The sequence below is a fragment of the Chlorocebus sabaeus genome, chromosome 22, assembly GCF_047675955.1.
Source record: "Chlorocebus sabaeus isolate Y175 chromosome 22, mChlSab1.0.hap1, whole genome shotgun sequence".
NCBI classification, from domain to species: Eukaryota; Metazoa; Chordata; class Mammalia; order Primates; family Cercopithecidae; genus Chlorocebus; species Chlorocebus sabaeus.
Window position 1 is genome coordinate 87,513,260 of NC_132925.1, and position 26,873 is coordinate 87,540,132.

Sequence of the window (26,873 nt, forward strand, 5' to 3'; positions counted from 1 at the left end):
CCCTCAGCTTCTGCCTGTCGCCCCAAAATGGCGGACACAATGAGCCGGCGACGCGCCGGCTGTCCGTGAGGTGGCTGTGAAGACGAACAGTCGGCGAGGCTCCGCAGTTCGGGCAGAAGACCCTCGTCCAAGCAGGAGGAAGAGGAGGAGGCGGCCCAACTGTTGGCCGACTTCCCTCTAGCCGCCGGCGCGGCGCCCGACCCGCCTGGGTTGGCCCCTCGGCAGCCCGCCCGTTCGCCGCCGGGCCCCGCCCCGGTCCTGCGCCGCCGCTGCCTTCCTCAGCCGCCGCCATGAAGCTGACCGATAGCGTGCTGCGGAGCTTCCGCGTCGCTAAGGTGTTCCGCGAAAACTCGGACAAGATTAACTGCTTTGATTTCAGCCCCAACGGCGAAACGGTCATCTCGAGTAGCGACGACGACTCCATCGTGCTCTATGACTGCCAGGAGGGCAAGTGAGTGCGGCGGAGGCCCTGGGCCCAAGTCTCAGTGCCTCCCTCCCTCCGGTGGCCCAGCACTGGTCCCTCGGCCCGCCCTCCGTCCCAGCTTCAGCCCCCGGCCTATTTTGCACGCGTTCCTGCCAGGGCCGCCTCCACCCCTCAGCCGTCCAGGAGACCTTTTATTTTTTCTTATTTAAAAAAATTACGATAGTCATAATTTTATAATAGCGTTCTTATTTGTATGTTTTCGGTCTCCTTTGAGCGCTATGCATCGCTTGCCAAACCCCACCTTGACCTTGACCTTTAAACGCCCGGTCCGCCCACCGTGGGCCCAGCAGGTAGCGTTTTCAGCTCCTCAGGCTGTCGGAGGTGCTGGTCTGCTCCGGCCTCGACGCAGGACTGCAGGGGCTGCTCTCCTGCCTCCTTCGGCAGCGTCAGCTCGCTCTTCTGCCCTCTCCGCTGTGACCTCGATTCCGCCCTGGCACTCCGCCCATCCCCTGCCCCTCAGCTTCCCGCGACCTTTCTGCCATCAGACATCGTGGGTTGCAGTTCTTAGCTGTCAGGATTTATTTGTTGTGCCTCTTTGAGCCCCCTTGCTTTTTCTTCGTGCTCGTAGCCTTTCTCTTATTCCTTCAAACTCGGTGCCCACGTTCATAAGTGAACTTTTCAGCAACATCTAAAACTTCTTTTTGCCACACACAAACGAACTTGGTCTTCCCATCCTGACCTGAATGTGAGCTTCCGTTAAAACAAAGCAAGCATCGTAGAACAATTTCAGGTTTCCTTTCATACTTTTTTTTTCTACTACCCTTTTTGGTCCACTTTGAATTCCAATTCTGGTCATGAAACTTTTATGTTGCCACCAGTCATCTGGAGACCCACCATACCTGCATCTTTTCGCAAAATCTAAGCACGGCACTTTGACTTTTTCCCTGGAGGTCCTTGTCAGCCCCCTCACCGCACGCCTGTGGACTTGCAGCTCCTTGGAGCCAAAACTAGTTTAGATTAAATTTGTTTTACCCTTAGCCACTTTCCCCAAGAAGGGTTGCTGATGTTTGGTTTAATTCGGTGACCTCTGGTTTTGTCAGACTTGATTTTGTTACCTAGTAACAGATACTATTATTATTATTTTGAGATTTTGGGTTTTTTCCTATCCTCTCCAGCTGTTCCTTTTGCCTTTTTTTTTTTTTTTTTTTTTTTTTTTTTTTTTAACTGGTGTCTTTCTTTTGGAACGTGTCTCTTCATTTGTGAATTTGATTATCTGAAATAATGCTAGTTTGGACTGAGCTATAATGGTATCCCCCCTAATTTTTTTCCCACTGGGACTGTGAGAAAATATTACGTAACTGGCTCTGGATCTGCCTGCAGTATGTGGCAGAGTGGTCTGCAGTGGTGGTCTTAAGGAAGAGGGAATTGTTAGCTGAACAAATACTTAGTTATTTGAGTCAGTGTTACTCCTTGAGTAGATAGATTTCTGTCCTGGTCTGGTCACTTGAATCAGTTTAGAAGAGGAAGTAACACTTAAAGGTGTAGTAGTAGGGTCGGCATTGTGGGGTCCTGGAGGAGTAATTTGAAGCTGGCTTGCATGAAATGTTTAGTGCTTTTGCACAGTTTAGAACCTCTTCCCAGAACCTTAGGATGGAGATATATATCCTCATTTAAAGAAAATGAAGGTTGTGATAGCCTTTCTTTGCAGTTTGTCCCCAAATTTGGCATAATTTTGATTTGGGAAGGATGACCTTGACGTGAAGTCCTGTCTTTTTTTTTTTTTTCCTTGTGTTTTTGGGACAGAGTCTCCCTCTGTTGCCCAGGCTGGAGTGCAATGGCATGATCTTGGCTCACTGCAACCTCTGCCTCCCGGGTTAAAGCGATTCTCCTGCCTCAGCCTCACAAGTGGCTGGGATTACAGGCGCCTGCCACCATGCCCTGCTAATTTTTGTATTTTTAGTAGAGACGGGTTTCACCATGTTGACCAGGCAGGTCTTGAACTCCTGACCTCAAGTGATCCACCCGCCTCGGCCTCCCAGAGTGCTAGGATTACAGGCATGACATGCTGCACCTGGCCAAATCCTGTCTTGTTAAAAGTAAAATGCTAGTTTTGTGACATAAGGCAGTTTATTCACTCACATAGCATTTTTACATAATTACAAACCAACAGAAAGTTACAACAGTGTTTCAGATAACTCCCATATGATTCAGTAACTGGTTACATTTTCTGCATTTGCTTCATCACTGTAGGTAAATATTTATAGGTACTGTGTGCCTCCCCCCACCCTTAGAGTTGGAGGTATCAAGCCCCTTTATCTCTAAACACTTCAACATGGACTTTCTTTCTTTCATCTTTCTTTTTCTTTTTTTTTTTGAGATAGAGTCTCGCTTGGCCACCCAGGCTGGAGTGCAGTGGCGTGATCTTGGCTCACTGCAACCTCCAGCTCCTGGGTTCAAGCGATTCTCCTGCTTCAGCCCCCTGAGTAGCTGGGATTACAGGTGTGCGTCACCAAGCCCGGCTAATTTTTGTGTTTTTAGTAGAGACAGGGTTTCACCATGTTGGTCAGGCTGGTCTCAAACTCCTGACCTTGTGATCTGCCCTCCTCGGCCTCCCAAAGTGCTGGGATTACAGGCGTGAGCCACCGCACCCGGCTCAACATGGATTTTCTAAGCACAAAGACATTCTTACATAACCAGAGATCCAAATTAGGAAATTTAGTATTGATACAATACTACAGGGCATGCTCTTTTGAGTTTTCTTTGATCAATTAATTGTGACCTTGTTTTGTTGTCTGTGGTGAAGGAGTGGCCTGGTAGTTAGGAGAGAACTGGGTTCTAGTTTGGCCTGTGACTAGTTATGTGACATTGGTCAAATTCTCTGGATATTAAACAACCTCTTTAGTTTCCATTCTAGGCAATAATATGACAAAAAATTTTGTTGCTAGTATAGGTCAAACCAACCTCAGAAGAAAAGAAGTATTTCCTTGGAAGACATGGTATTGTATCTTTTTTTTTTTTTGATACGGAGTTTCGCTCTTTTTGCCCAGGCTGGAGTGCAATGGCGTGATCTCAGCTCACTGCAACCTCTGCTTCCCGGGTTCAAGTGATTCTCCTGCCTCAGCCTCCTGAGTAGCTGGGATTACAGGCATGCACCACCATGCCTGGCTAATTTTGTATTTTTAGTGAATACAGAGTTTCTCCATGTTGGTCAGGCTGATCTCAAACTCCCAACCTCAGGTGATGCACCGCCTCAGCCTCCCAAAGTGCTGGGATTACAGGCATGAGCCACTGTGCCCAGCCTTTATTTTATTCTTTTTTTTTTTTTTTTGAGATAGCCTCACTCTTTCCTAGGCTGGAGTGCAGTGGTGTGATCTTGGCTCACTGCTGCAACCTCTGGCTCCTGGGTTCAAGCACTTCTTGTGCCTCAGCCTCCCGAGTAGCTGGGATTACAGGCGCCCATCACTATGCCCAGCTAATTTTTGTATTTTTAGTAGAGATGAGGTTTCGCAATGTTGGCCATGTTGGTCTCAACGCCTTACCTCAAGTGATCCACCCACCTCGGCCTCCCAAAGTGCTGTGATTCCAGGCATGATCCACTGCACCTGGCCCTTTTTATTTTATTTTTTTTAAAGACAACGGTCTTCCCCTGTTGCCCAGGCTGGAGTGCAATAGCATGCTTATAGCTCACTAAAGCCTTCATCTTCCGGGCTCAAGCGATCCTCCCACCTCAGTCTCTAAAGTAGTTGGGCCTACAAGCACTTGCCAGCTTACTTGGTTATTTTTATTTTAGTGGAGACAAGGTCTCACCAGGTTGCCCAGGCTGGTCTCAAACTCCTGAGCTCAAGGATCCTCTCACCTAGGCCTCCCAAAGTGCTGGGATTACAGGTGTTAGCTACTGTGACTGGCTGAAGGCATAGTATTTTTATTAGATGACCCTAATGTTAGAATTTGGGAGTTTGAAAATGGCTAAAGCAAGATTTTGTATGCTTAGTATTTTCCAGTTTACTGGTCATTTAAATTTTCTTTATAATGGAGTTTGCCCGTTGAGTGATATTGGAAGAATATAAAGGATATTGTTTGTGGTAGGTGAAGCAAATTACTCAAAGCGAAAGGTTAATATTGTTTTCCTTGTTGATGCTTGATCACCAGAATTGGTTGGAGGAAGGAAGCTTACCAAAATATTTGAAAAATGCCATGCATGTACTTTGTAAGACCCACATGGATGCAGTACAATATAATCTTGCTTTCAAATTAGGAAGTGAGTCCAGGTGAGGTGGCTCACACTTGTAATCCTAGCACTTTGGGAGGCCAAGGCGGGTGGATCGCCTGGGTCAGGAGTTCAAAACCAGCCTGGCCAGTGTGGTGAAACCTGTCTCTACGGAAAAATACAAAAATTAGCTGAGCCTGGTGGCAGGGGCCTGTAATCCCAGCTACTCAGGAGGCCGAGGCAGGGAGGCAGAGGTTGTAGTGAGCCAAGATTGTGTCACTGCACTCCAGCCAGGGTAACAGTGAGACTCTGTCTCAAAAACATAAAAGTAATAAAAATCAAATTAGGAAATGAAATGAGGCAATAGATTTCTGTTATTAGGAAAAAAAATCTCAGGTTAGTGTTTCTGATAAATTTGAGACAAATAGACCAGATCTAAGTGGAACCAGAAGTTTTCCTTATATTATTCCCTTTTAACTTGTCAAGTTAGAGTTGGCTTTTCACGTTCTTTTTTTTTTTTTTTTTTAAAGACAGAATTTCACTCTTGTTGCCCAGGTCAGAGTGCAATGGCACGATCTTGGCTCAATGCAACCTCCACCTCCTGGGTTCCAGTGATTCTCCTACCTCCACCTCCCGAGTAACTGGGATTACAGGTGCCTGCCACCACACCTGGCTAATTTTTTAAATTTTTAGTAGAGACGGGATTTCACCATCTTAGCCAGGCTGGTCTCAGACTCCTGACCTCAGGTGATCCACCTACCTTGGCTTCCCAAAGCACTGAGATTACAGGTGTGAGCCACTGCGCCTGGCCAGGTTCTGTTTTTACTATTGTAAATGGGATGAAATAACTGATGTAAACTTCTTCCACTGGTAGAAGCAAAGTCAAATATCTAGAAAGTAAGTATATAGCCACACACTCAGATTCCCTCACTGGTTACCACACAGTAACACACATCAGAACCCCAGACAGTGGACTTGGCAAAGTAGCCTTTGCCGATCTTTTTAGGAGTGAAGTATTATTTCAGTAAAGGTAAGAATGTGGAAAATCCAGTGCATTTGTAGTGAGAAGTCTTTTGGAAATGGGTTTCATGTAGGGAAACCCTTGGCCTCACTTTAACAAAAATTGAAAGTGCAAATAATTGACTTCTTAAAGACTGCTTGAGTCATGTGATTGTTTCGTATCTAGATTCTGAGAGGATTTTACATTGAGAGGGTCAGCTTTCTTTTTCATAAATTGGAACTCTTGGTTAACATTGGTACAGGATTTATGAAATCCTTCTAAAGACCTAAATGTAGGATTTTATGTTAAAGGCTTGCTTGTTTTCTGAAATGGTCATATTGGAGAGTTGTTTTAGCATGTGAATCTAGATTTACATAGATATTTAAGTCTCAAATTTTTCTTTTTCTTTTTTGAGATGGAGTCTCGCTCTGTTGCCCAGGCTGGAGTGCAGTGGCGCTATGTCAGCTTACTGCAATCTCTGCCTCCCAGGCTCAAGCGATTCTCCTGCCTCAGCCTCCAGAGTAACTGGAGTGCCACCACGCCTGGCTAATTTTTGTATTTTTAGTAGAGATGGTGCTTCACCATGTTGGCCAGGCTGGTCTCAAACTCCTGACCTCAGGTGATCCACCCTCCTCAGCCTCCCAAAGTGCCGGGATTACAGGTGTGAGCCACCGCGCCCGGCCTAACATTTTTCTAATTTAACCAGTATGTGTTAGAGTTTTTGGTTAAAGGTTCTGTTGAGATCAGTTTTAGCCTTGCTCTTCAAGGTTCTGTAGAGGGAGACATTTAAGGAACTTCAACAAATGGAGATTGGTAACCTCTAGCTTGGAAATGTGTGATTTTTTTGTCTGTTTGTTTGTTTGTTTTTGAGGTGGAGTCTCACTCTCTCGCAAAGGCTGTATTGCAGTGGCACGACTCTTGGCTTACTGCAACCTCTGCCTCCTGGGTTCAAGGAATTCTCCTGCCTCAGCCTCTTGAGTAGCTGGGATTACAAGTGCGTGCCACCACACCCGGCTAATTTTTGTATTTTTAGTAGAGATGGGGTTTCATCATGTTGGGCCGCTCTCGAACTCCTGACTACAGATGATCTGCCTGATCTGCCTGGCTCGGCCTCCCAAAGTGCTGGGATTACAGGTGTGAGCCACCACCTTGTGGCCAGAAATGTGTGATTTTACATTAAAGTAAAAACAAAGGAACTATTTAACTGGTTTTGCTAGAGAAAGTTAGGCTTGCCTTCTAAAAGGCTCAGCAAGTGCTTTTGACCTGTAGGATAGGAAGGATGTCTTCTGCAAGAGCAGGTTACATTAGCAAAGGCAAGCAGTTTTTACATCTGATTTCAGTCCCTCTTTGTTGTAAGTTAGGACTTGTTTTGTGTGCTTTTCTTCCCAAGTAGATGTACAGCCAGGCATCACTTAGATGGGGATCATTATGTGAGTTTTTGTTACACAGCGTCATAGAGTGTACTTACACAAACCTGATGGTATAACCTGTACACACCTAGGCTGTGTGGTATGGCCCATTGCTCCTAGGCTACAAACCTGTACAGCATGTTACAGTACTGAATACTGTAGGCAGTTATAATACAGCATTAAGTGTTTGTGTATCTAAACATAGAAAAGGTACAGTAAAACAGTATAAGGAATTTTAAAAATGATACATCTGTTGTAGAGGGCAGCTCCATTATAATCTTATGAGACCATTATCCTAGGTGCTGTCTGTTGTTGATAAAAATGTTATCACATGGCACATGACTGTATATTTTCTCAAAGCTTACTTTTGAACATTGTAGTAAAGACTGAATTGAATCGCCAGATTTACTTTTACTTCCTATCTAACCTTGCCATTAGGTGTTCTAAGGTGGAAAGCTTCTTCAGATGGCTGTTGCTTGAGGGTTGTTTTTTCCCTTTTGGAAGAAATTGTTTCTTTCCAGTGTTAGAACTTACCAAAAATCCTCACCTTTGCGACATCATTCAAGTGCTTCTCTTTATGTGGCGATCCCAGATTTTGATGATGGAGAATGTTTATGACTTTCTCTTTCTATTTTCTTATCAGACCAAAGAGAACCCTGTACAGTAAGAAATATGGCGTGGACCTCATCAGATACACTCATGCAGCAAACACAGTTGTTTACAGCTCTAACAAAATAGACGGTAAGCAAGCCTTCTTTTTAGGAAGTTAAGGTCATGGTTTCCTTTGTTAAATAGTTCGTGGAATCTTTGTGACTACTTCTGCTTTGACTATAGTTACTTTAGTTTAAATATTTTCGTATAATGTTAGTAATGTTAATTACGTTGTTTTGACTGAAGGAATGCTGGAAGCAAGCCATTAGCACTGTTGAAGGACTTGAGACTGCGTATGAAAAGTCTCCAATTTAGAGAGGGGAGTGGAAAAATGAAGCAACTAATTGTATTTATGATTTGTACTTCCTTAAACTTAAAAGAACACTTTTAAAGCCGGGCATGGTGGCTCACGCCTGTAATCCCAACACTTTGGGAGGCCGAGGTGGGCAGATCACTCGAGGTCGGGAGTTCAAGACCGGCCTGGCCAATATGGTGAAACCTCATCTCTACTAAAAATACAAAAGTTAGCCGGGCACAGTGGTGTTCGCCTATAATCCCAGCTGCTCGGGAGGCTGAAGCAGGAGAATCGCCTGAACCCGGGAGGCGGAGGTTGTGGTGAGCCAAGATCCCGCCACTGCACTCCAGCCTAGGCAACAGAGCAAGATTCCATCTCCAAAAAGAACACTTTTAGAACAAAGAAAAGGAAAGAACACTTGACACACAGCAAGTGATAAACAACAGGACTTTTTCTTTCAAAATGATAGAGATTTGAGAAAAGTTTCACAAATGCTTGAACTATGATAGTTTAAGGGAAGTTAGAACAGTTTGGGTATTTTCCCAACCTTAGTCACCTCTGATTCCAGGAACGTTTTTTGATCTAACGAGTAAAGAGTTACTCTTAGAAATTGAACTTGTGAGTTTCTTTCTATTATAAACAATCTCTGTTTTTACCTGCATTTCTCGAGATAAGTCCTAAGAGATTGTCTTGGTAACTGAACTGTAACACTTATTTTCATGTTAGGATTCTTTAATTTTTTTATTTTTGTTTATTTTTTATTTATTTTGTTTTGTTTTGTTTTTTTGAGACAGAGTCTCACTCTGTTGCCTAGGCTGGAGTGCAATGGCGTGATCTCAGCTCGCTGCAACCTCCACCTCCCGGGTTCAAGTAATTTTCCTGCCTCAGCCTCCCAAGTAGCTGGGAGTACAGGTGTGTGCCACCATGCCTAGCTAATTTTTTGTATTTTTAGTAGAGACAGGGTTTCACCATGTTAGCCAGGATGGGTCTCGATCTCCTGACCTTGTGAGCCACCATGCCCAGCCTATTCTTTATTCTTTTGAGACCAAGTCCTGCTCTTGTTGCCCGGGCTGGAGTGCAATGGTGCAGTCTCGACTCACTGCATCCTCAGCCTCCCAAGTAGCTGGTATTACAGGTGCCCACCAACGCGCCCGGCTAATTTTTGTATTTTTAGTAAAGTTGAGACTTCACCATGTTAGCCAGGTTGGTCTCGAACTCCTGACCTCAAGTGATCTGCCTGCCTCAGCCTCCCAATGTGCTGGGATTACAGGTGTGAACCACCATGCCTGGCCAGGATTCTGTTTTTAAACTTATTTCAGTGGTTTATTGGTGATCATCTCACATTTTGCAGTAAGGATTTTTTTAGGCCAGGCATAGTGGCTCATGCCTGTAATCCCAGCACTTATGGAGGCCTTGGAGAGTGGATCACTTGAGCCCAGAAGTTTGAGATGAGCCTGGGCAATGTGGGGAAACCCCGTCTCTACAAAAAATAAAAAAATTAACCAGGTGTAATGGGATGTGCCTGTAGTCCCAGCCACTTGTAAGGCTGAGGTGGGAGGATTGCTTGAGCTCTGGAGGTCTAGGGTGTCGTGAACCGTGATCGCACCACTGCACTCCAGCCTGGGTGACAGAGCGAGGCTCCATTTCAAAAAAACAAAAAAGGTTTTTCTAATGTCATTCCACAAGGATGGCTTATACTGCTATTTTGGCTATACCTGTCTCAGAGCAGATTGGGTGGACGTCTTTTTTTTTTTTTTTTTTAGTTTCTTTTTTTTTTAAAAATGAGACTCTTCTGCCTGTACTTGATTTTTAGTAAGTATATCACTTCTACTTTCCATGCCTGTATTTCAGAAGTGGTTTTCTAAGGAAGCAGCGTAGTTAATGATTTTGGACAAGAATGTAAAACCTTAGGATCCTGAGGAAACATGTCTATGTGATCATCTGAATGACTGGTTTATTTCTTCTGTTGGGCTGTTTTTCTGAGTGATTAAATGAGAATTCTGCAAATGTGGTGCAAGATGAGGCAAATGTGTGGCACTTGTAGCTTTGCTACCAGGCCTCTGCTGTGAGGATGTTCCCTTTCCTGTCTCAAGTGCATCCTGAAGAGTTCCTCCAGCGCTCCGTTTCCTTTTGCCTGATTCCAGGCTGAGGTAGTAGTTTGTACAGTTTGAGGGTCTATGATACCACCCGGTACAGGAGATAACTGTACAGGCCACTGCCTTGCCGGGAACAGCGCGCCAGCTGCCAAGTGGGGCTGAGAGGATGGCGTCGCCCTGCTCATCTCTGGGAAACCAGGTAATGGGAAGGAAGTCTTTTTCTTCTTAGGGCAGGTGAGTCATTGTTAGCAGTAGAATAACTAGAAATATTTAGTAGTTGTCATTCAATAAGTTTGAAGATGTTTTCAAGGAAAATTGTGTAGTGTTCAAGCTATGGAATATACAAATATCCCTATTCCCCCTCCCAAGTTAAATGCCCTCTTATTAGAAAGCACCCCTGTGAACCCCTGGGATGACTCCGTGCTTTCAACCCCTTTATTCCTATGTTCTGTTTGCCTTCAGAATGTTCTTTCCTTGCTTTTCTTTCTGCATTTTGGTACCATTTTCCCTTAGCTGTTTCTCAACAATTTTTCCTTATTCCTAGTCTTTTTAAGGGGATAATACTTTCCTCTTTCGCAGTTTTATTCTTTATGGCACTTCATTTCTCTATCACCACCATCTTTTTTGTTTGTTTACTCTTTCAGATAGAATCATTTGGTTAAGAGTGTTTGTCTTATTTTTCCCCAAGCACAAATCTCTGATTGTTCCTTTCTTTAATATTGTCAAAATCTCACTGCTATTACTCATTGGTATAAGGATTTGATTTTTTTAATGTCTTAAGATCTTTTTAACCCAGATCTTGACATCACTTCTCTGACCTTATGTTTATTTTCATTGTAATTTGTGTATCCAATTGAAGAATGTTCAAATGTTCAAGAGGGTGGGTCAACACACTGATAGAGAACTCTAGACAAAAATTGCTGCTAGGGTTCAACCTGATCTTCAGTTTAACTGCTATGGCTGCTCACCTCTTTAAGTCTGTTTGCTTAACAGCCACATATTTTTCTTTAAGGTTTGCCATTCTGTGGACACTAGACCAATATCTAAAATTATTATGTGTGCTTTACTCATTTTGTTTTTTGGCCAGGGTATATTTGCAGGGCGCGAGTTGCATTGTAATTATGAAGAAGCCAAATTGGTAATATAATGTGTTTTCAAACATTGCTTTCTGTGCCATCAACTTAAGAGCTCTGCTTTCGAGTTAGGTGAAATCTACATGCCCACTCTTCAGCTGCAGAGTAGAATTATTCACCATTATTTATTCATGCCTTGCTTGGGATATATAGAAGACAAGGGATTATTTGACCTTGTCGTTTCAAGATGAAAATGCAAAGTAAGTTTATTTTAAACAGTATGGTATCATCATACCTTGTTTGTCTTTTTACAGATACTATTCGTTACTTGTCCTTGCATGACAACAAATACATCAGATACTTTCCTGGACATAGCAAAAGGTAAGACCCATGTATTATAGAAGCAGATAGTTCTTTTATCCCTGAGGTTACCCAGAGAATAGAAGGCTAGAGAGAGCTTATTAGTGAACTGAAGCTACTTCCTCACTACTGTTTGGCATTCTTCATCTTCTCTTAAATAGTCAACTCTTGATTTACTAAGGTTATAGAGGTGCGGGGGTAGGTGTTCAGAGATATCTCAGTTAAAATATAACTAGGCCCAGTGCAGTGGCTCACACCTGTAATCCCAGCACTTTGGGAGGCCGAGGCAGGCGAATCACTTGAGGTCAGGAGTTTGAAACCAGCCGGCCAACATGGCGAAACCCTGTCTCTACTAAAAATACAAAAATTAGCTGGGTATAGTGGTGGGCACCTGCAATCCTAGCTACTTGGGAGGCTGAGGCAAAAGATAATTGCTTGAACCTAGGAGGCGGAGGTTGCAGTGAGCTGAGATCGCGCCACTGCACTACAGCTTGGGTGACAGAGGGAGACTCTGTCTCATATACCTATATCTATATATATGTATTTCTAGTTATATATATATTGTATATATAATGTGGGTTACATATAATTTTATGTAAAATTTTATGTAATTATATATAATTACATATATATGTATGTACGGTAACCCAGGATGGTTTTGATTGGTGTGGAGCCCTGACAGGAGATAGCCTGAGAGCCTCCTGTTAGGAGTTACACTTCCAGGCTGGGCATGGTGGCTTAATGCCTGTAATCTCAGCTCTTGAGGGCAGACTGCTTGAGTGTAGGAGTTCGAAACCAGTCTAGGCAACATGGTGAAACCCCGTCTCTACAAAAAAATACAAAAATTAGCCAGGAGTGGTGGTGTGCGCCTGTAATTCCTACTACTTGGGAGGCTCAGGCATGAGAATTGCTTGAACCCGCGAGACAGAGACCAGGGTGGCGCCACTGCACTCCATCCAGCCTGGGTGACAAGAGCAAGACCCTGTCTCAAAAAAAGAAAAAAAATGTTGCACTTCCAATTGGGCAGGCCATTGTGTTGCTGAAATAAGGCAGCTGAAACTATAGTTTCAGACAAAGGATGGCTCATGGTAAGTAGATGTTTTTGCTTGTTTGTATTCAAATTAATGTTCACAAATGTACTATTTGTAATTAAGAGTTGATGCAGTTGTTTCATATCCTTTCCAATCTTCCTAATTATTCACCCTCTTGACCTCCTGATTTTTTTTTTTTTTTTTTTTTGAGACAGAGTCTCGCTCTGTCACCGAGGCTGGAGTGCAATGGCGCAATCTCTGCTCACTGCAAGCTCCGCCTCCCGGGTTCACGCCATTCTCCTGCCTCAGCCTCCCAAGTAGCTGGGACCACAGGCACCCACCACCAAGCCCGGCTAGTTTTTTGTATTTTTAGTAGAGATGTGGTTTCACCGTGGTAGCTAGGATGGTCTCAATCTCCTGACCTCGTGATCCGCCCGCCTCAGCCTCACAAAGTGCTGGGATTATAGAGGTGAGCCACCGCACCCAGCTGACCTCCTGATTCTTGATAGATGACTTTGTCCCTCCTTTTATGAGAAAATTAAGGCTGAACAAAATGAGTTCTTTCAGCTGGGCGAAGTGGTTCAGGCCTGTTATCAGCACTTTGGGAGGCTGAGGTGAGAGGATCACTTGAGTCTGGGAGGTCGAGGCTGCAGTGAGCCATGATTTTGCCACTGTACTCCAGCCTGGGCAACAAAGCAAGACCCTGTCTCCAAAAAAAAGAGTTCTTTTAAACATCTGTCCCTTCCACCTAAATTCCTCTCTTCCTTGGAATCCTTTTCTTGAGAAAGCTGTGGTCTTTCTTTCACAAAACAAACCTTCCTCTTTCTGCTTGCTTCCATCTCCTTAATCGGCTTTTCCTTTGCTGCCTACAAATTTACTTGGTCTTTCTTAAGTCTACTTATTGACCCTATCACCCACTCCTTTTCACTATCAAACTTGAAAGAATAATCTGCACATTCCCATCTCCACCTCCTCACACATGTTCACTGTTGAAATCTTTTTTGCACTAGTCCCAGAATCATCTGTGGGGCTTTATCCAAACCTTTGTCCTTCATTCCCTGCTGCCTCTAGTTAAAACCCACTGCTTTGGACTTTTCTTGGTGTTTAACCTCTCAGTAAAACTTACTTTCCCATGGCAGGTGACTTTTCCCATGTCGGTTCTGTTCTTGTAGTTCTTAGCCTCTGTTTTGACTCTAAAATAAATACTCTATCCGCTTTCTTGTGATTTTCTATCTCCATCGCTGATTTCATTCACCTTCATTCAGGTGGCTTCCCAAATCAGTATTTTTAGCTCATGTCTGTTATGAATTTCAGACCCACCTTCCACCTACAAGTTTTGGTTTTTTTTTGTTTTGTCTTTTGAGATGGAACCTTGCTCTGTCACCCAGGCTGGAGTACAATGGCGTGATCTTGGCTCACTGCAACCTCTGCCACCTGAGTTCAAATGATCCTCCTGCCTCAGCCTCCCGAGTAGCTGGGATTACAGGCACACACCATCATACCCAGCTAATTTTTGTGTTTTTATAGAGACAGGGTTTCATCATGTTGGCCAGGCTGGTCTCAAACTCCTGACCTCAGGTGATCTGCCCGCCTCGGCTTCCCAAAGTGCTAGGATTATGGGTGGGTGTCACCCATAATCGCCCAGCACCACCTACATGTTTTATACACATCTTCGTAGCTGTCTCTTCTGTCCAATACTCTTTCCAATACTCAGGTCCAGTAGTCTGTCCGTCATTGTTACATTCTTTGGGCCAGCTTCTCTCTACCTTCCTCATATTTCTTCATCTCTGTCTCTTCCAATTCTGGCTCAAAGCATCTGTTGTCAGTGCACTCTTTTTCCCTTGCCATCACATTCAGTGAGTTGTTAAACTATTTAGTTCTCCCTAGGTTTAACCTCATGTATTACTTTCTTCTGTGTTCTCTCCTTTGCTTCTGCCCTGGCTCACATACCGTGTAAGGTAAATTATTGTTAGCTCCTAATTAATCATCCCATCTCTTACCATCCTGCTTCAGCATCCTGGATTGCAGTTTGATTGCTTCACCATCTCCCTTAATGGTTCTCTACATTTTCCTTGCTCCTTCCTCTTGTAGTCAGGTTCTGCCCCTTCTGGCTCTGACCCATTTTCCCAGCATTTTCTCCTACCGTTCCCATTAAGGTGAACTCTGGGCTACTTCTTGAACATGGGCTTTATGCCTTCCTGTCTGGCACCTGTCAGAAAGGTGTATCCCTTCGAAATCCTTTCCACCTCAGATGTTGTATCTTTCCAGAAGCCATCTCTGGTTCTCTTGGAGTCATGTGAACTGGACAGTTAAAATTCCTTACATTTGGGGTCTGTGTTCTCCATGTGTTCCCTGTACTTCTCAGCATAGAGTCTTGTACCTCCTCTGAGCTCTTGGGCTGAATGCCATGGCATAAAATTACATGTCCACAATGTGTTCTGCTCATTCTGGTTTTTGTTTTTTTGAGACGGTGTCTTGCTTTGTTGCCCAGGCTGGAATGCAGTGGTATGATCTCGGCTCACTGCAACTTCCATCTCTGGGGTTCAAGCGATTCTCCCGCCTCAGCCTCTTGAGTAGCTGGGATTACAGGTGCACGCCACCAGGCCTGGCTAATTTTTGTATTTTTAGTAGAGATGGGATTTCACCATGTTGGCGAAGCTGGTCTCAAACTTCTGACCTCAGGTGATCCGCCCACCTTGGCCTCTCAATGTGCTGAGATTACAGGCTTGAGCCACTGCACCCAGCCTGCTCATTCTGTTTTATTATCTCCTCAGCATTCCCAGGAAATTTTGGCTTTTAACAATATCTTTTAAAATTTTAAGTTGAGGAGCTGGTGCAGATGTTAGTTGAGTTACATTGGAATAAAATGTTTTTAAGTGAGTGCCTCTTGATGGTATAACCACAAAAAGGGATCAAATCAGGAATGCAGTTGCTGTTAGCATAGGCTTGTGGTTCTCTAGGTGTGGTGCCCAAATAGCAGCCTCACCCATTACCTGGGGCTAGTTAGAAACTCAGATTCACAGACCCCCAAGTCAGGCCTACTTGATTAGAGGCTCTGGGAGTAGATCCTAGCAATCTGTTTTAACCCACTCTCCAGGTGATGCTGATGCCACTTAGGTTTGAGAACATCTGTGTAGTCCTCACACATCTTGATAAGGAATCATGCTTTTTTGTGTTTTTTTAAATTGAGATACAGTCTACATACTATAAATGATTCCTTTAAAAATGTACAATTTAGTGGTTTTCACTATATTTGCAGAGTCGGACAACTATCACCATTGTCTAACTTCAGAACATTTTTATCACTCCAAAGAGAAACTCTGTACCCATTAGTAATCACTGCCCCAGCCCCTACCAACCACTGATCTACTTGTGTCTCTATAGATTTGCCTATTCTAGACATTTTGTGTAAATGGATCAGTTAATATGTGATCTTTTGTTTCTGGCTGCTCAAGGTTCCTCCATGTTGTCGCACGAGGCAGTACTTTATTACTTTTTATTGCCAAATAATATTCCAGTGTATAGATATAGCACATTTGTTTGTCCATCCATTAGTTAATAGACATTTGGGTTATTTCTACTTTTTGGCTATTATGAATAATGCAGCTCTGAACATGTACATTTTTGTGTGGACATGTATTTTCAGTTATCTTGGGTAAATACCTAGGAGTGGAATATCTGGGTCACATGGTAACTCTTGTTTTTTTGGAAAAACTTTTCCAGAGCAACTGTACCATTTTTACATTTTCATTAGCAATGTATGAGGGTTCCAATTTCTCTATGTCCTCACCCAATACTTGTTGTCTCTCTTTTTATAGCTATGCTGGAGGGTCTGGAGTAGTATCTCGTTGTGGTTTTGATTTGCATTGGAATCATATATTTTTATTTTGTAGCTTTAATTTTTTTTTTCATTATACTAGTTGTCTTTGTTCCAGATATGGTTGTGGTATGTGTGTTTTAGTGTGCTTCTTAAAATGGCAATTTCAGGAGAACAGATACATATATATAGGCAGAGTGGTTTAGAATTCACATCCAATTTTTGCTAATATTTCACATCAACTCCTATTTATCTCGATGTATTGCAGGGTGGTGGCCTTGTCCATGTCACCTGTGGATGACACTTTCATTTCTGGGTCTCTTGATAAGACCATTCGACTCTGGGATCTCCGGTCTCCTAACTGCCAGGTAATGGTACCTCACAGTTATGCTTTTTGAGCATTTTCTATGGTAGGCCCTATAATGAACTCTACCTCTCAAAGAAGGGAGAAAACAGTGGTTCCATTCTGGGATCCCAGGGTCTTTTTAAATTTTGGAGAAAATCTGTTTTAGTTGGTAGCTGCTAAGCAAATACCCTAATCTAGTGCAAATTGCATTGTACTCTGTGGCTTAATTGTTGTGGGGTTTTTGTTGTTTTGTTTTGTTTTTGTTTTTGTTTTTGTTTTCGTTTCGAGACCGGGTTTTGCTGTTGTTGCCCAGGCTGGAGTACAATGGTGCGATCTCGGCTCACCGCAACCTCCACCTCCAGGGTTCAAGCGATTCTTCTGCCTCAACCTCTCAAGTAGCTGGGATTACAGGCATGCACCACCATGTCCGGCTAATTTTGTATTTTTAGTAGAGACGGGGTTTCTCCATGTTGGTCAGGGTGGTCTCCCGACCTCAGGTGATCCGCCCACCTTGGCCTCCCAAAGTTCTGGAATTGTAGGTGTGAGCCACTGCGCCCAGCTGGCTTAATGTTTTTAAAAGTGTTCCTAGAGCTTTTAGCTTCAAGGGATTTATTTTTATTTGAATTCTGTGTCTGTAATATTGTGCAGTTAGATTTGATCAGAAATTGTCTGGAGACCTGTTTTTTAAAAGCTTCATTTTAGTTTTATGTTTGCTTTTTCTGTTCTGTAGGTAGACTGATATCTGTTTGTATGCCTTTCTTAGTTTTAATTGGGAAAAGTAAATTATATAGTGGTAGGTCCTGGATTCATTTTTTTCCTCATTGTACTAGCAGTCTTTGGTTGTTCCAGGTGTGGTTGTGGTATGTGTGTTTTAGTGTATTTCTTATTTCTTTTCTCTTAGGGCCTCATGCATCTGCAGGGGAAGCCAGTTTGTTCTTTTGATCCAGAAGGGTTAATTTTCGCTGCAGGTGTCAACTCTGAAATGGTCAAACTTTATGACCTTCGTTCTTTTGACAAGGTAAATCTTTGAATCTTTGAGCTATCTTAATATTATGGTGAAATAGACATGTAACCACTTTTTTTTTTTTTTTTTTTGAGACGAGTTTTGCTTTTGTTGTCCAAGCTGGAGTGCAGTGGTGCAATCTCAGCTCACTGCAGCCTCTGCCTCCCAGGTTCAAGTAATTCTCCTACCTCAGCCTCCCAAGTAGTTGGGATTACACATGCCCGCCACCATGCCTGGCTAATTTTTTGTATTTAGTAGAGACGGGGTTTCACCGTGTTGGTCAGGCTGCTCTCAAACTCCTCACCTCTGGTGATCCACCCACCTCAGCCTCCCAAAGTGCTGGGATTACAGGCGTGAGCCACCACGCCTGGCCCTGTAAGAGCATTTTCTACAAAAAGAAAAATATGGTAGATATTAGAGAGTGGCAGAGAAGTAGCTCATTCTCTGCTTTCCTTAGTCAAAAAGGAATCTAAAGGAATAGGATGGGAATTGGCTCTAGCAGAAGAAATTGTTAATATGCCTTGGGCCTGGGGCTACTATTTTTTATCTTTTGCAGGGGCCATTTGCTACCTTTAAGATGCAATATGATCGAACCTGTGAGTGGACAGGACTTAAATTCAGCAATGATGGCAAGCTCATCCTCATTTCCACCAACGGCAGCTTCATTCGTCTCATTGATGCATTCAAAGGAGTGGTGATGCACACGTTTGGGGTGAGCTGATGGCCTTCAAGCATGGCTGTTTCCATGCTCATACTTCCTATGCTAAGAATTATGTTAGCTGGTTGGTGGAGACCAACAGTTACTCTTGACTTACTCATGAAGGCATGCACTTGTATTTTTTCTTCCTGCTCATTGAACTTACCTCCCTTGGATTCTGTAGACATTCATTTCTCACCAAGTGACCCAAGTTTGGTATTTAGATATAAAATAATGTCCTAACAATAAAGTTTTCTTGCTCCCTTGAGTATACCTTGAATACAGAGTTGAAGGTGGGAGCGGATTGTCAAGGATGGCAACCACATTTGGAAGCTTGGTGGTGTAGTACATGACAAGGAAAGGGTTTCATGGAAAGGAAGGTGATGCATGTGCTAAGTCAGTGTTTGTAGGCAGTCGTTTTTATTAACGGCTCTGTAACAACAAAAGAACTGCTCTGTTTTGTTTTAGGGTTATGCCAATAGCAAAGCTGTCACACTGGAGGCTTCATTTACTCCAGACTCTCAGTTTATTATGATTGGTGAGTTTCCTTTATCCCCTGTGGGGGTTATTTCTCTGGTACTATGCATTTTTTTGTTTAAATTATTAACTGAGACATTATTATCTATTTGATAGACGTTCTCAGATTTCTGTATAGCACATCATGCCAAGGACATAGTGTCTTTTAACTGCCCTGACTGGACCAAAATTTGAGTTAAACTCTACAAGCACTACCTTATTAGTAATACGGATGTCCTGGTGTAACCCTACATTCAGTCATCTTAGTGGCTGCCTGTCGGTAGGGTAATGGTATTCGGCCCCTTTTTTAGATGAGAAAACTGAAGTCAGAGGGGAAGTGACATGCCTGTGAACAAATAGCTAGGGTCAAGATCAATTTCCAAAGTGTTCTTCCTTCACTGCCTCTCATCCCTCTCAATTTTGCCTGAGAGATGGGTCCTAAAGCTTGGCCTATCCTCAGACCTCAATCCATGTCTCATTTCCAGTTGTCTTTGCATTGTGTCTTGAGCTGTTACATTTTCCTTGGATATCCTCTTTAGGTTCAGAGGATGGCAAGATCCATGTCTGGAATGGAGAGAGCGGTATAAAAGTAGCTGTGTTGGATGGTAAACACACAGGCCCGATTACCTGTTTGCAATTCAACCCCAAGTTCATGACTTTTGCCAGCGCGTGTTCGAACATGGTATGTGAACAGTAAGAGGTGTCTGCCACTCAGGGACCCTTTCCAGTTGAGGTGGTGGGTGCCTCAATAAGCACAGCAAGCTGTGTTCTATGTAGGTGGATTACAAGCATCCAAGTACATGTTTCTCGACTGGTGGTTTCCCTATTTCACCTCCTATTATTTGACCTCTGGCTGGGCTGGTTTTGTCTTTCATTTTTATTCTTCCTAGAGGTGATCAGGAATCACCTTTGAGCTCCAAGGAAATCATAGGCCAGTTTTTGCTCTGGACCCTAATTTTAGGTCCAAACTACCCGGGCTATGCTTGGCAATTTTTTTGCTCCTTAAAATACTCTGAACTGGCCTATTGTGGTTTCAGTTTTCCATTCCTGTTGGTTTATGCCAAATTCCCAGAAATTTCTACAGTTGGTCATAACTCACCACTTAGAATTAACTCCAGGCCCTTGTTTCTTCCTAGATAATACTAACAGAATAAAGGATCAGTGAGTCTCAGCTCCAGTTTTCCCTTGTGATCTCCTAAACCTGCCTGGGTATTCGGGGATGAGACATTTCATTACTAGCCTACCCAGAACACATAGCCCTCTTGCTTTTTTTTTTTTTTTTTTTTAACCAAGAAAAAAAATATTAGAAGAAATACAGCAAAACCATCCATTTCCTTATTTTTTACAGCCCAGGAAGGAGAGGACCTGTTGGAGGTAACCTGGTGGATTAGCAATGAGGCCAGGTTACCTATTCACCCACCTCCCAGGCAGCACTCCTTTTTTTACATTCCTTTAAAAAAAAAAAAGGGTGTGCTCTGGTGGAAGGTGTTCAGTGATTATTGGAGAAAAACAGAACCAGTTTACTTTCACATAGAGGGAAGAGTGTTTCTGTCTCCTTAGAGCATCAGGGTTGGTTGGTCAGGAGGGAGGACCACCAGAGCCATTGGGGTTGGGCACATTTTTGCTGTGGGGTGAGATGTGAATAACCCTCGGCAGTGAGGAGATGCTTGGCTTTTTTAAGTTGATTTATGTTCTCTTTCTAGGCCTTTTGGTTGCCCACCATTGATGACTGACCCTGATGCTGCTCGGCTATTTCTGTACAGTGAGGGCGACCAGCAGGAAGATACTCAGAGGGGACTGAGATAATAGTGGGATTGGATCATTTGACTGGGCTGGAGAACATCCTTTTACATGGCCTTCCCATGGATGTGCTGTACATCTGCTCAAAAGAAAATAATTACTTTGATGAGCATCTTCAAAAGGACTCTTGGTGCAACAGACTGAATTGGAACTCAGCTTTTCTAGCTGTCACTGCACCAAGCTCTGCTAGAGGAGCGACTGGACTCACAATTTGGTATAGTGGGGCTCTCAAGCATCTTCAATTTGAATGTACATTCTGCTGAGGAGCCAGTGAAGTCATCAGTTCCGCACATCCCTTCTCCTACCCCCCAACTGCATGGGAAGTCACAGTCCTGGTTTTGAAATGCTCAGGCAGCTCAGCCGCTTGCCCTCACCCTGCATGTCTTGTTACTGGGTCTCCCTGTGTACTTGTGGCATTATCCACAACCATCATGTTTCTTAGGTGCCAAACATTTACAGAAACATTTTCATATATCTTGGGGTCAGAGAGAGGGACAGATACAGAAGGAAGTCATGCAGTTAGTTTCTGCAGTTAGTCGTGTGAGGCTAGGTGGTCGGGCAGGCCTCAGGCTGTCGGTGTTGGGTGGGAAAAGACCCAAAGGCCTGAAAGGGACGGAAAGGGGAGGGTAGCGGGAGGGTAGCAGGTGAGTTCCTAGGGCTGGAAGGTTTAGCAGCAGCCTGGTGCAGTGCCCTGTCATCAAGACAAACCCACAGTCCTCCTGGGTGCCTACCAAGCTTGGTTTGTACAAAAGCAAGGTAGGAGTCTATTTTTGTACATGAGATACATCACACTTTCCTGTGGGCCAGTATTGTGAAGTGAGTCTGAGTTGTTTACACTGATGCCTTCCCTGCCCACCACAAATTGTGTACATAGTCTTCAGATGATACTGCCCCTTTCCCCGGCTCCCAACTAAGAGCTGGTTCTAGGTCTGTGTTATATGTCATATTTAGCCTTTTTATATATGACCTTTGATTTCTGTTGTTTGTATTTTAGCACCTTCATTTAAATACATCTGTGTGCATACAGATATGCATATATGTGTGTGCGTATGCATATATCTCTCATCTGTAGTTTCTGAGAGTTCAGCTGAAGCAGATGGAGTCCTGCAGCCCAGGAGACACATTGCATCCCTGCTAATAGTGTTTGCCACAAGTATTAGTGAATCTTCCTTATTAATGTTTTCATTTCAGAAGACTGAAGCAAAGCTTATAGTGTTTGCTGTTTCCATGGCAGCTAAGTGAGGGTCTTGGGATGACTCACTGTGTTCCTCAAGCTGCACTTTGGGGCCATCTCTGCAGTATTAGCCCCCTTTTTGCTTGGTGGTACTCTTGTCTGTGCCTGTGTGTGTGTGTGTGATAGTCACTCTTGCATGGCTTCCATGTGTGGGTTGTGGCATTTGGGGATAAGGTGCTGGAGCCAGAGCATTTTCAGTTTGTTTGAGGCCTCGTTGCCAATGATAGATCACTCCCGTTGACCTGGTATGTCTGCTTGCTTGCTGCTTTTCCTTGCTTTCTCTTGGATGAGGAAGGGACTCTGGTCAGGCCCAGGCTGAGTGAGATGAGCGGCAGCTGGCTCATGGCCTTCTTAGAGCGGAGAGAGTGGTCTCTCATTTTACTAAGTTCCTAAACAAACATTTATACAGGCAACACTCCTTGCAGATCCAGAAACTGAGGCACAGTAGGGTTATGACTTGCTCAAGAATACGTAGCTTTTAGGGAGTAAATCAAGGCATCACAACTTCTGTTCAGCGGGCAGGAATAGGCTGTGAATTGCTAGCATTTTTTTTTTAAGCAATTACTTTTTGACTTGTTCCTCCAACGGAAAGTGCAAGAGGCGTACACCTTTCCCAAATGTAGACTAGAATCTGCAGGATGCCACCCACTGTATAGCTCTGCTTTCCCAGAGAGGAAGAACTTTTAGAAACCAAGTGATCTTGTTATTGCCCACCCCTGGCTTTTCAGGGTAGAAAATTCATGATAGGAATGATTGTTAAGAGAATGCTTGGAACCGTGGGTTAACAGGAAAGGCTACATAACTTCACATATCTGCAACCAGAGCAGCCACCAAGCATGACTTACTCAGCAGCAGGAAAATGATTGTATTTGAGTTCCTGTGTGTCCAAAACTGAGGCACCATGTTCTTTGAAAACATGCCACCTCAAGGCTGAGCACAGTGGCTCATGCCTGTAATCCCAGCACTTTGGGAGGCCAAGGCGGGAGGATCACCAGAGGTCGGGAGTTTGAGACCAGCCTGACCAACATGGAGAAACCCCATCTCTACTAAAAATACAAAATTAGCTGGGGGTGGTGGCACATCCCTGTAATGACAGCTACCCGGGAGGCTGAGGCAGGAGAATCGCTTGAACCCGGGTGGAGGTTGCGGTGAGTTGAGATCGTGCCATTGCACTCCGGCCTGGGCAGCAAGAGCAAAACGCCATCTCAAAAACAAACAAAACATGCCACCTCATGGCTTGTATTGTTGGGCCCTGTGGTTGCAAAGCTGCCTCCTGAGTTAAGGAGGAAAGGGAAAAGATATAGCTGGAAGTGAGTGGAAGAGATGCTGAGGGCTGGGGCTGCACAGATGCTCTCAGCAGAGCTAGAGGTGCTCAAGCCCTACTGGGGATGGATGGGGAGTGCGGCAGCGGCATTTGCTACCTTAGGAATCAGGGCCAAAGCCACTGATGTTTATTTGACAGCAACACTGCACTGGGTACTTAAAGAAATACTTAAAGAAATTATTTCCTGTTGCAATTATAATTACTGCTTATTAAGGAAATTTTGGGAATTTTAGAAAGAATCAAGTTTGCCACCCAAATGCTACCACTGTTAATCTTTTGGTGTTAATTGTTCCCCTTAGACATTTCTGTGCATAGATTTTTGGTGTGTTTACATAGTCATTATTCTACTGTATATACAATTTTATGTCTCTTTTGTACTTAACATATAAACATTTTTTCCATGTTACAGTCTTAAACAGAATTTTATGGCTGCCTTCTCTTTGATTTGAGTTTCTGTAGCATTGTTTTCCTGGTCCCAGAGCTGGAGGGAGGCTTGGGTTTTCTCCTATTAGTTCTCCTGGCTCACACTGCAGCTTGCTGTAATGCTGTGTGGATGGATTGCTGGGCTCTCTGGGACTGCCTCTGACTGCCCCTTGGTAACTTAAGATTTATGGGCTGGTGGGAGGAACCCCTAGAACCAACCTTCAGCCCCAGGCTGTAATAGCCATAGAGCCAGAAATGACTGACTGGGAAAGGCAAGCCTGAGCCAGCCTGAGTCTTTGGAGACTGTCTGGCACTTATCTCAGGCTGCCTTGCATCCCCTACTGTTTACCTCAACCCTTGACCACATTGACAACCTCTAGTTGGAATATGTTTTGTCCTGCTAGGCCCTGGCTTCAGGAGGGCAAGGATATTGGAGTCTCTCTCAGGCCCCGGCACACAGTCTGGCAGAAGGTAATTGCTTTGGTTACCCATCAGGCTGCTGCTCTAGCTCAGCATCCTCAGAGCTGTAGAACCTGCTTCCTGCTCTTGTTTCACCCTCTCTGGATCAGCGAAGAAAACCTCGGGCCTGCTACATTTTCACATTGCTCATGGGACTCTGCGACAGTGGCAGAGGGAACATCCTAGCTTGTGTGTGACAGGCTGTGCATAGGCTTCTCTGACACAGACTGTACGAAGGAAGAGACCCACTCCTGGCCTGATGGGAGGACTGCTACCATGTTCAGCTCTGCTGGGAGACATGAACAAGTAGGTAAGCATGGCTGCCCTTACAGCAGCCACTCCAGTCTCTGGCCTGCTCGCAACTGAAAGACCCACTTCACCCACTCCCCAGGCTTCAGCCTTGTGATGTGAGGAACAACAGCAGGCCAGGTGGCAAGCTAGGCAAGCAGGCTGTGGGGGCGAGCTGGCTCAGCAGTTGATGTGGGTAAGAGAAGCAGGCACAGGATGCTGCCCACACTTTTTTTTTTTTGTTTTTGCCCAGGCGGAGTGGTGAGGTAGTGGGGGCTGTGGTGAGGAAAGAGGAAGTGACACTCCTACAGGCGGGTAGGATAGCACTCAAGCTGCCTGATTAGAGGAGTCCTGGTGAGACTACCATAGGGCCCAGCTGTGGACAGGTTCAGCCCTGAAGTCTTGCACTGTGGAATACAGCAGTGGGAAATGTCTGATGCAGTTTTTCGAGTCTTCCCTGGAGAACGTGTAGGAAATGAAATCTACAGTTAACGGGTAGGAAAGGGGGTCTGGGGCCAGGTGCAGTGGCTCATGCCTGTAATCCCAGCACTTTGGGAGACCGAGATGGGTGGATCACTTGAGGTCAGGAGTTTGAGACCAGCCTGGCCAACATGATGAAACCCCATCTCTACTAAAAATATTAGGTGTGGTGGTGTGTGCGTGTAATCCCAGCTATTCAGGAGGCTGAGGCAGGAGAATCACTTGAACCCAGGAGGCTAGAGGTTGCAGTGAACTGAGATTGCACCATTGCACTCCAGCCTGGGTGACAAGAGTGAAACTCTCTCCAAAAAAAAAAGCCGGGGGGGTGGGGGGTGGGTTCTGAGAGCCTCTCAGTTGAGTTAATTATACAGGTTTTACCATTGGCTCTGCGACCTGTTGGATATTCTTTTTGGCTGCAATTTTGGGCTGTCAGTTGCCTGGTAAGAGAATTCACATAAATTATAAAGTAGGAGTAAATCAGGGAAGGGTCAAGTAAAGCTGAGGTCATGAAGGTGGTTGCCTTGTAATTCAACAGATACTTCATGAGCACTTGAGCTTTGGTACGTTCTAGTTGACAGCATAGTTGTTTTAGTTGACAGCATAGGTGTTTTTGAGACAGGGTTTCGCTCTTGTTGCCCAGGCTGGAGTACAATGGTGCGATCTTGGCTCACCGCAACCTCCGCCTCCCAGGTTCAAGCGATTCTCCTGCCGCAGCCTCCCAAGTAGCTGGGATTACAGACATGCGCCACCACACCTGGCTAATTTTGTATTTTTAGTAGAGACAGGGTTTCAACATGTTGGTCAGGCTGATCTCAAACTCCCGACTTCAGGTGATCTGCCTGCCTCAGCCTCCCAAAGTGCTGGGATGACAGGCGTGAGCCAGCATGCCCGGCCCCATTTTTGTGTGTGTGTGTGTGTGTGTGTGTGTGTGTGTGTGTGTGTGTGTGTGTGTGTTTTGAGATAGTCTCACTATGTTGCCCAGGCTGGAGTGGAGTGGCACAATTTCCGCTCACTGCAGCTTCTACCTCCTGGGTTCAGGTGATCCTCCCACCTCAGCCTCCCGAGTAGCTAGGACCACAGGCATATATCACAATTCCCAGCTAATTTTTTGTATTTTTTTATAGAGATGGGGTTTCACCATGTTGTTCAAGATGATCTCAGACTCCTGAGCTCAAGTGATCTGCCTGCCTCAGCCTCCCAAAGTCCTGGGATTACAGGCGTGAGCCACTGTGCCTGGCCAAGATGACAACATAGTCTTTTTGGATTAGATGAACTAAGCTGCTTATTAAACAGCAAGCCCTAGGGCCCTAACTTTATCCAGCTAATTCTAGCTTTACAGAAATTTGCATTCAAAAGTAAGTGAAAAAGTCACAGTGTACATCTGTAATTCCAGCTACAGGCTGGGAGGACTGCTTGAACCCAGCAGTTTGAGACTAGCCTGGGCAAAACAGACCCTGTCTCATTACTTTTTATTTTTTTGAGATGGAGTCTCGCTATGTCGCCCAGGCTGGAGTGCAGTGGCACAATCTCAGCTCACTGCAACCTCCACCTCCCAGGTTCAAACGATTCCTCTGCCTCAGCCTTCTGAGCAGCTGGGACTACAGGCGTGCACGACCACATCCAGCTAATTTTTGGATTTTCAGTAGAGACAGGGTTTCACCATATTGGCCAGGCTGGTCTCGAACTGACCTCATGATCGGCCTGCTTCGGCCTCCCAAAGTGCTGGGATTACAGGTTTGAGCCACCATGACTGGCTTTTTTTTTTTTTTTTTAAGTGAAAAGACCACCCTTCCAGTATCTCAAACCCATAGCCTACAAGTAAGTACATGGTGGCGCATGCCTGTAATCCTAGAGAAGCTGAGGTGGGATTATTACTTGCATCCAGTTTGAGCCAGTCTGGGCAACAGACCCTGTCTCTACAAAAAATAAAAAGTTAGCAG

General features: G+C 44.5%; 1 protein-coding gene across 1 annotated transcript; it reads left to right on the forward strand.

Annotated features, from left to right (window-relative positions):
• The first annotated feature begins 1 nt into the window (after position 1).
• On the forward strand, positions 2 to 23,704 carry WDR82 (WD repeat domain 82). Its single transcript, XM_007984481.3, has 9 exons — positions 2 to 451; positions 7,684 to 7,781; positions 11,470 to 11,536; positions 16,632 to 16,731; positions 17,611 to 17,727; positions 18,269 to 18,424; positions 18,878 to 18,947; positions 19,465 to 19,607; positions 20,629 to 23,704. The coding sequence occupies exons 1-9, from the start codon at positions 291 to 293 to the stop codon at positions 20,656 to 20,658; spliced, it is 942 nt and encodes a 313-aa protein (XP_007982672.1). The 5' UTR covers positions 2 to 290; the 3' UTR covers positions 20,659 to 23,704.
• Positions 23,705 to 26,873: the final 3,169 nt, after the last annotated feature.

Excerpts from the sequence above, each read along its gene's own strand:
- WDR82 (XM_007984481.3), top strand. The coding sequence starts at position 291 with ATGAAGCTGACCGATAGCGTGCTGCGGAGCTTCCGCGTCGCTAAGGTG. Across the intron at positions 18,425-18,877 it reads TGGTGATGCACACGTTTGGG|GGTTATGCCAATAGCAAAGC; the intron begins GTGAGCTGATGG and ends GTTTTGTTTTAG. Across the intron at positions 19,608-20,628 it reads CCAGCGCGTGTTCGAACATG|GCCTTTTGGTTGCCCACCAT; the intron begins GTATGTGAACAG and ends TTCTCTTTCTAG.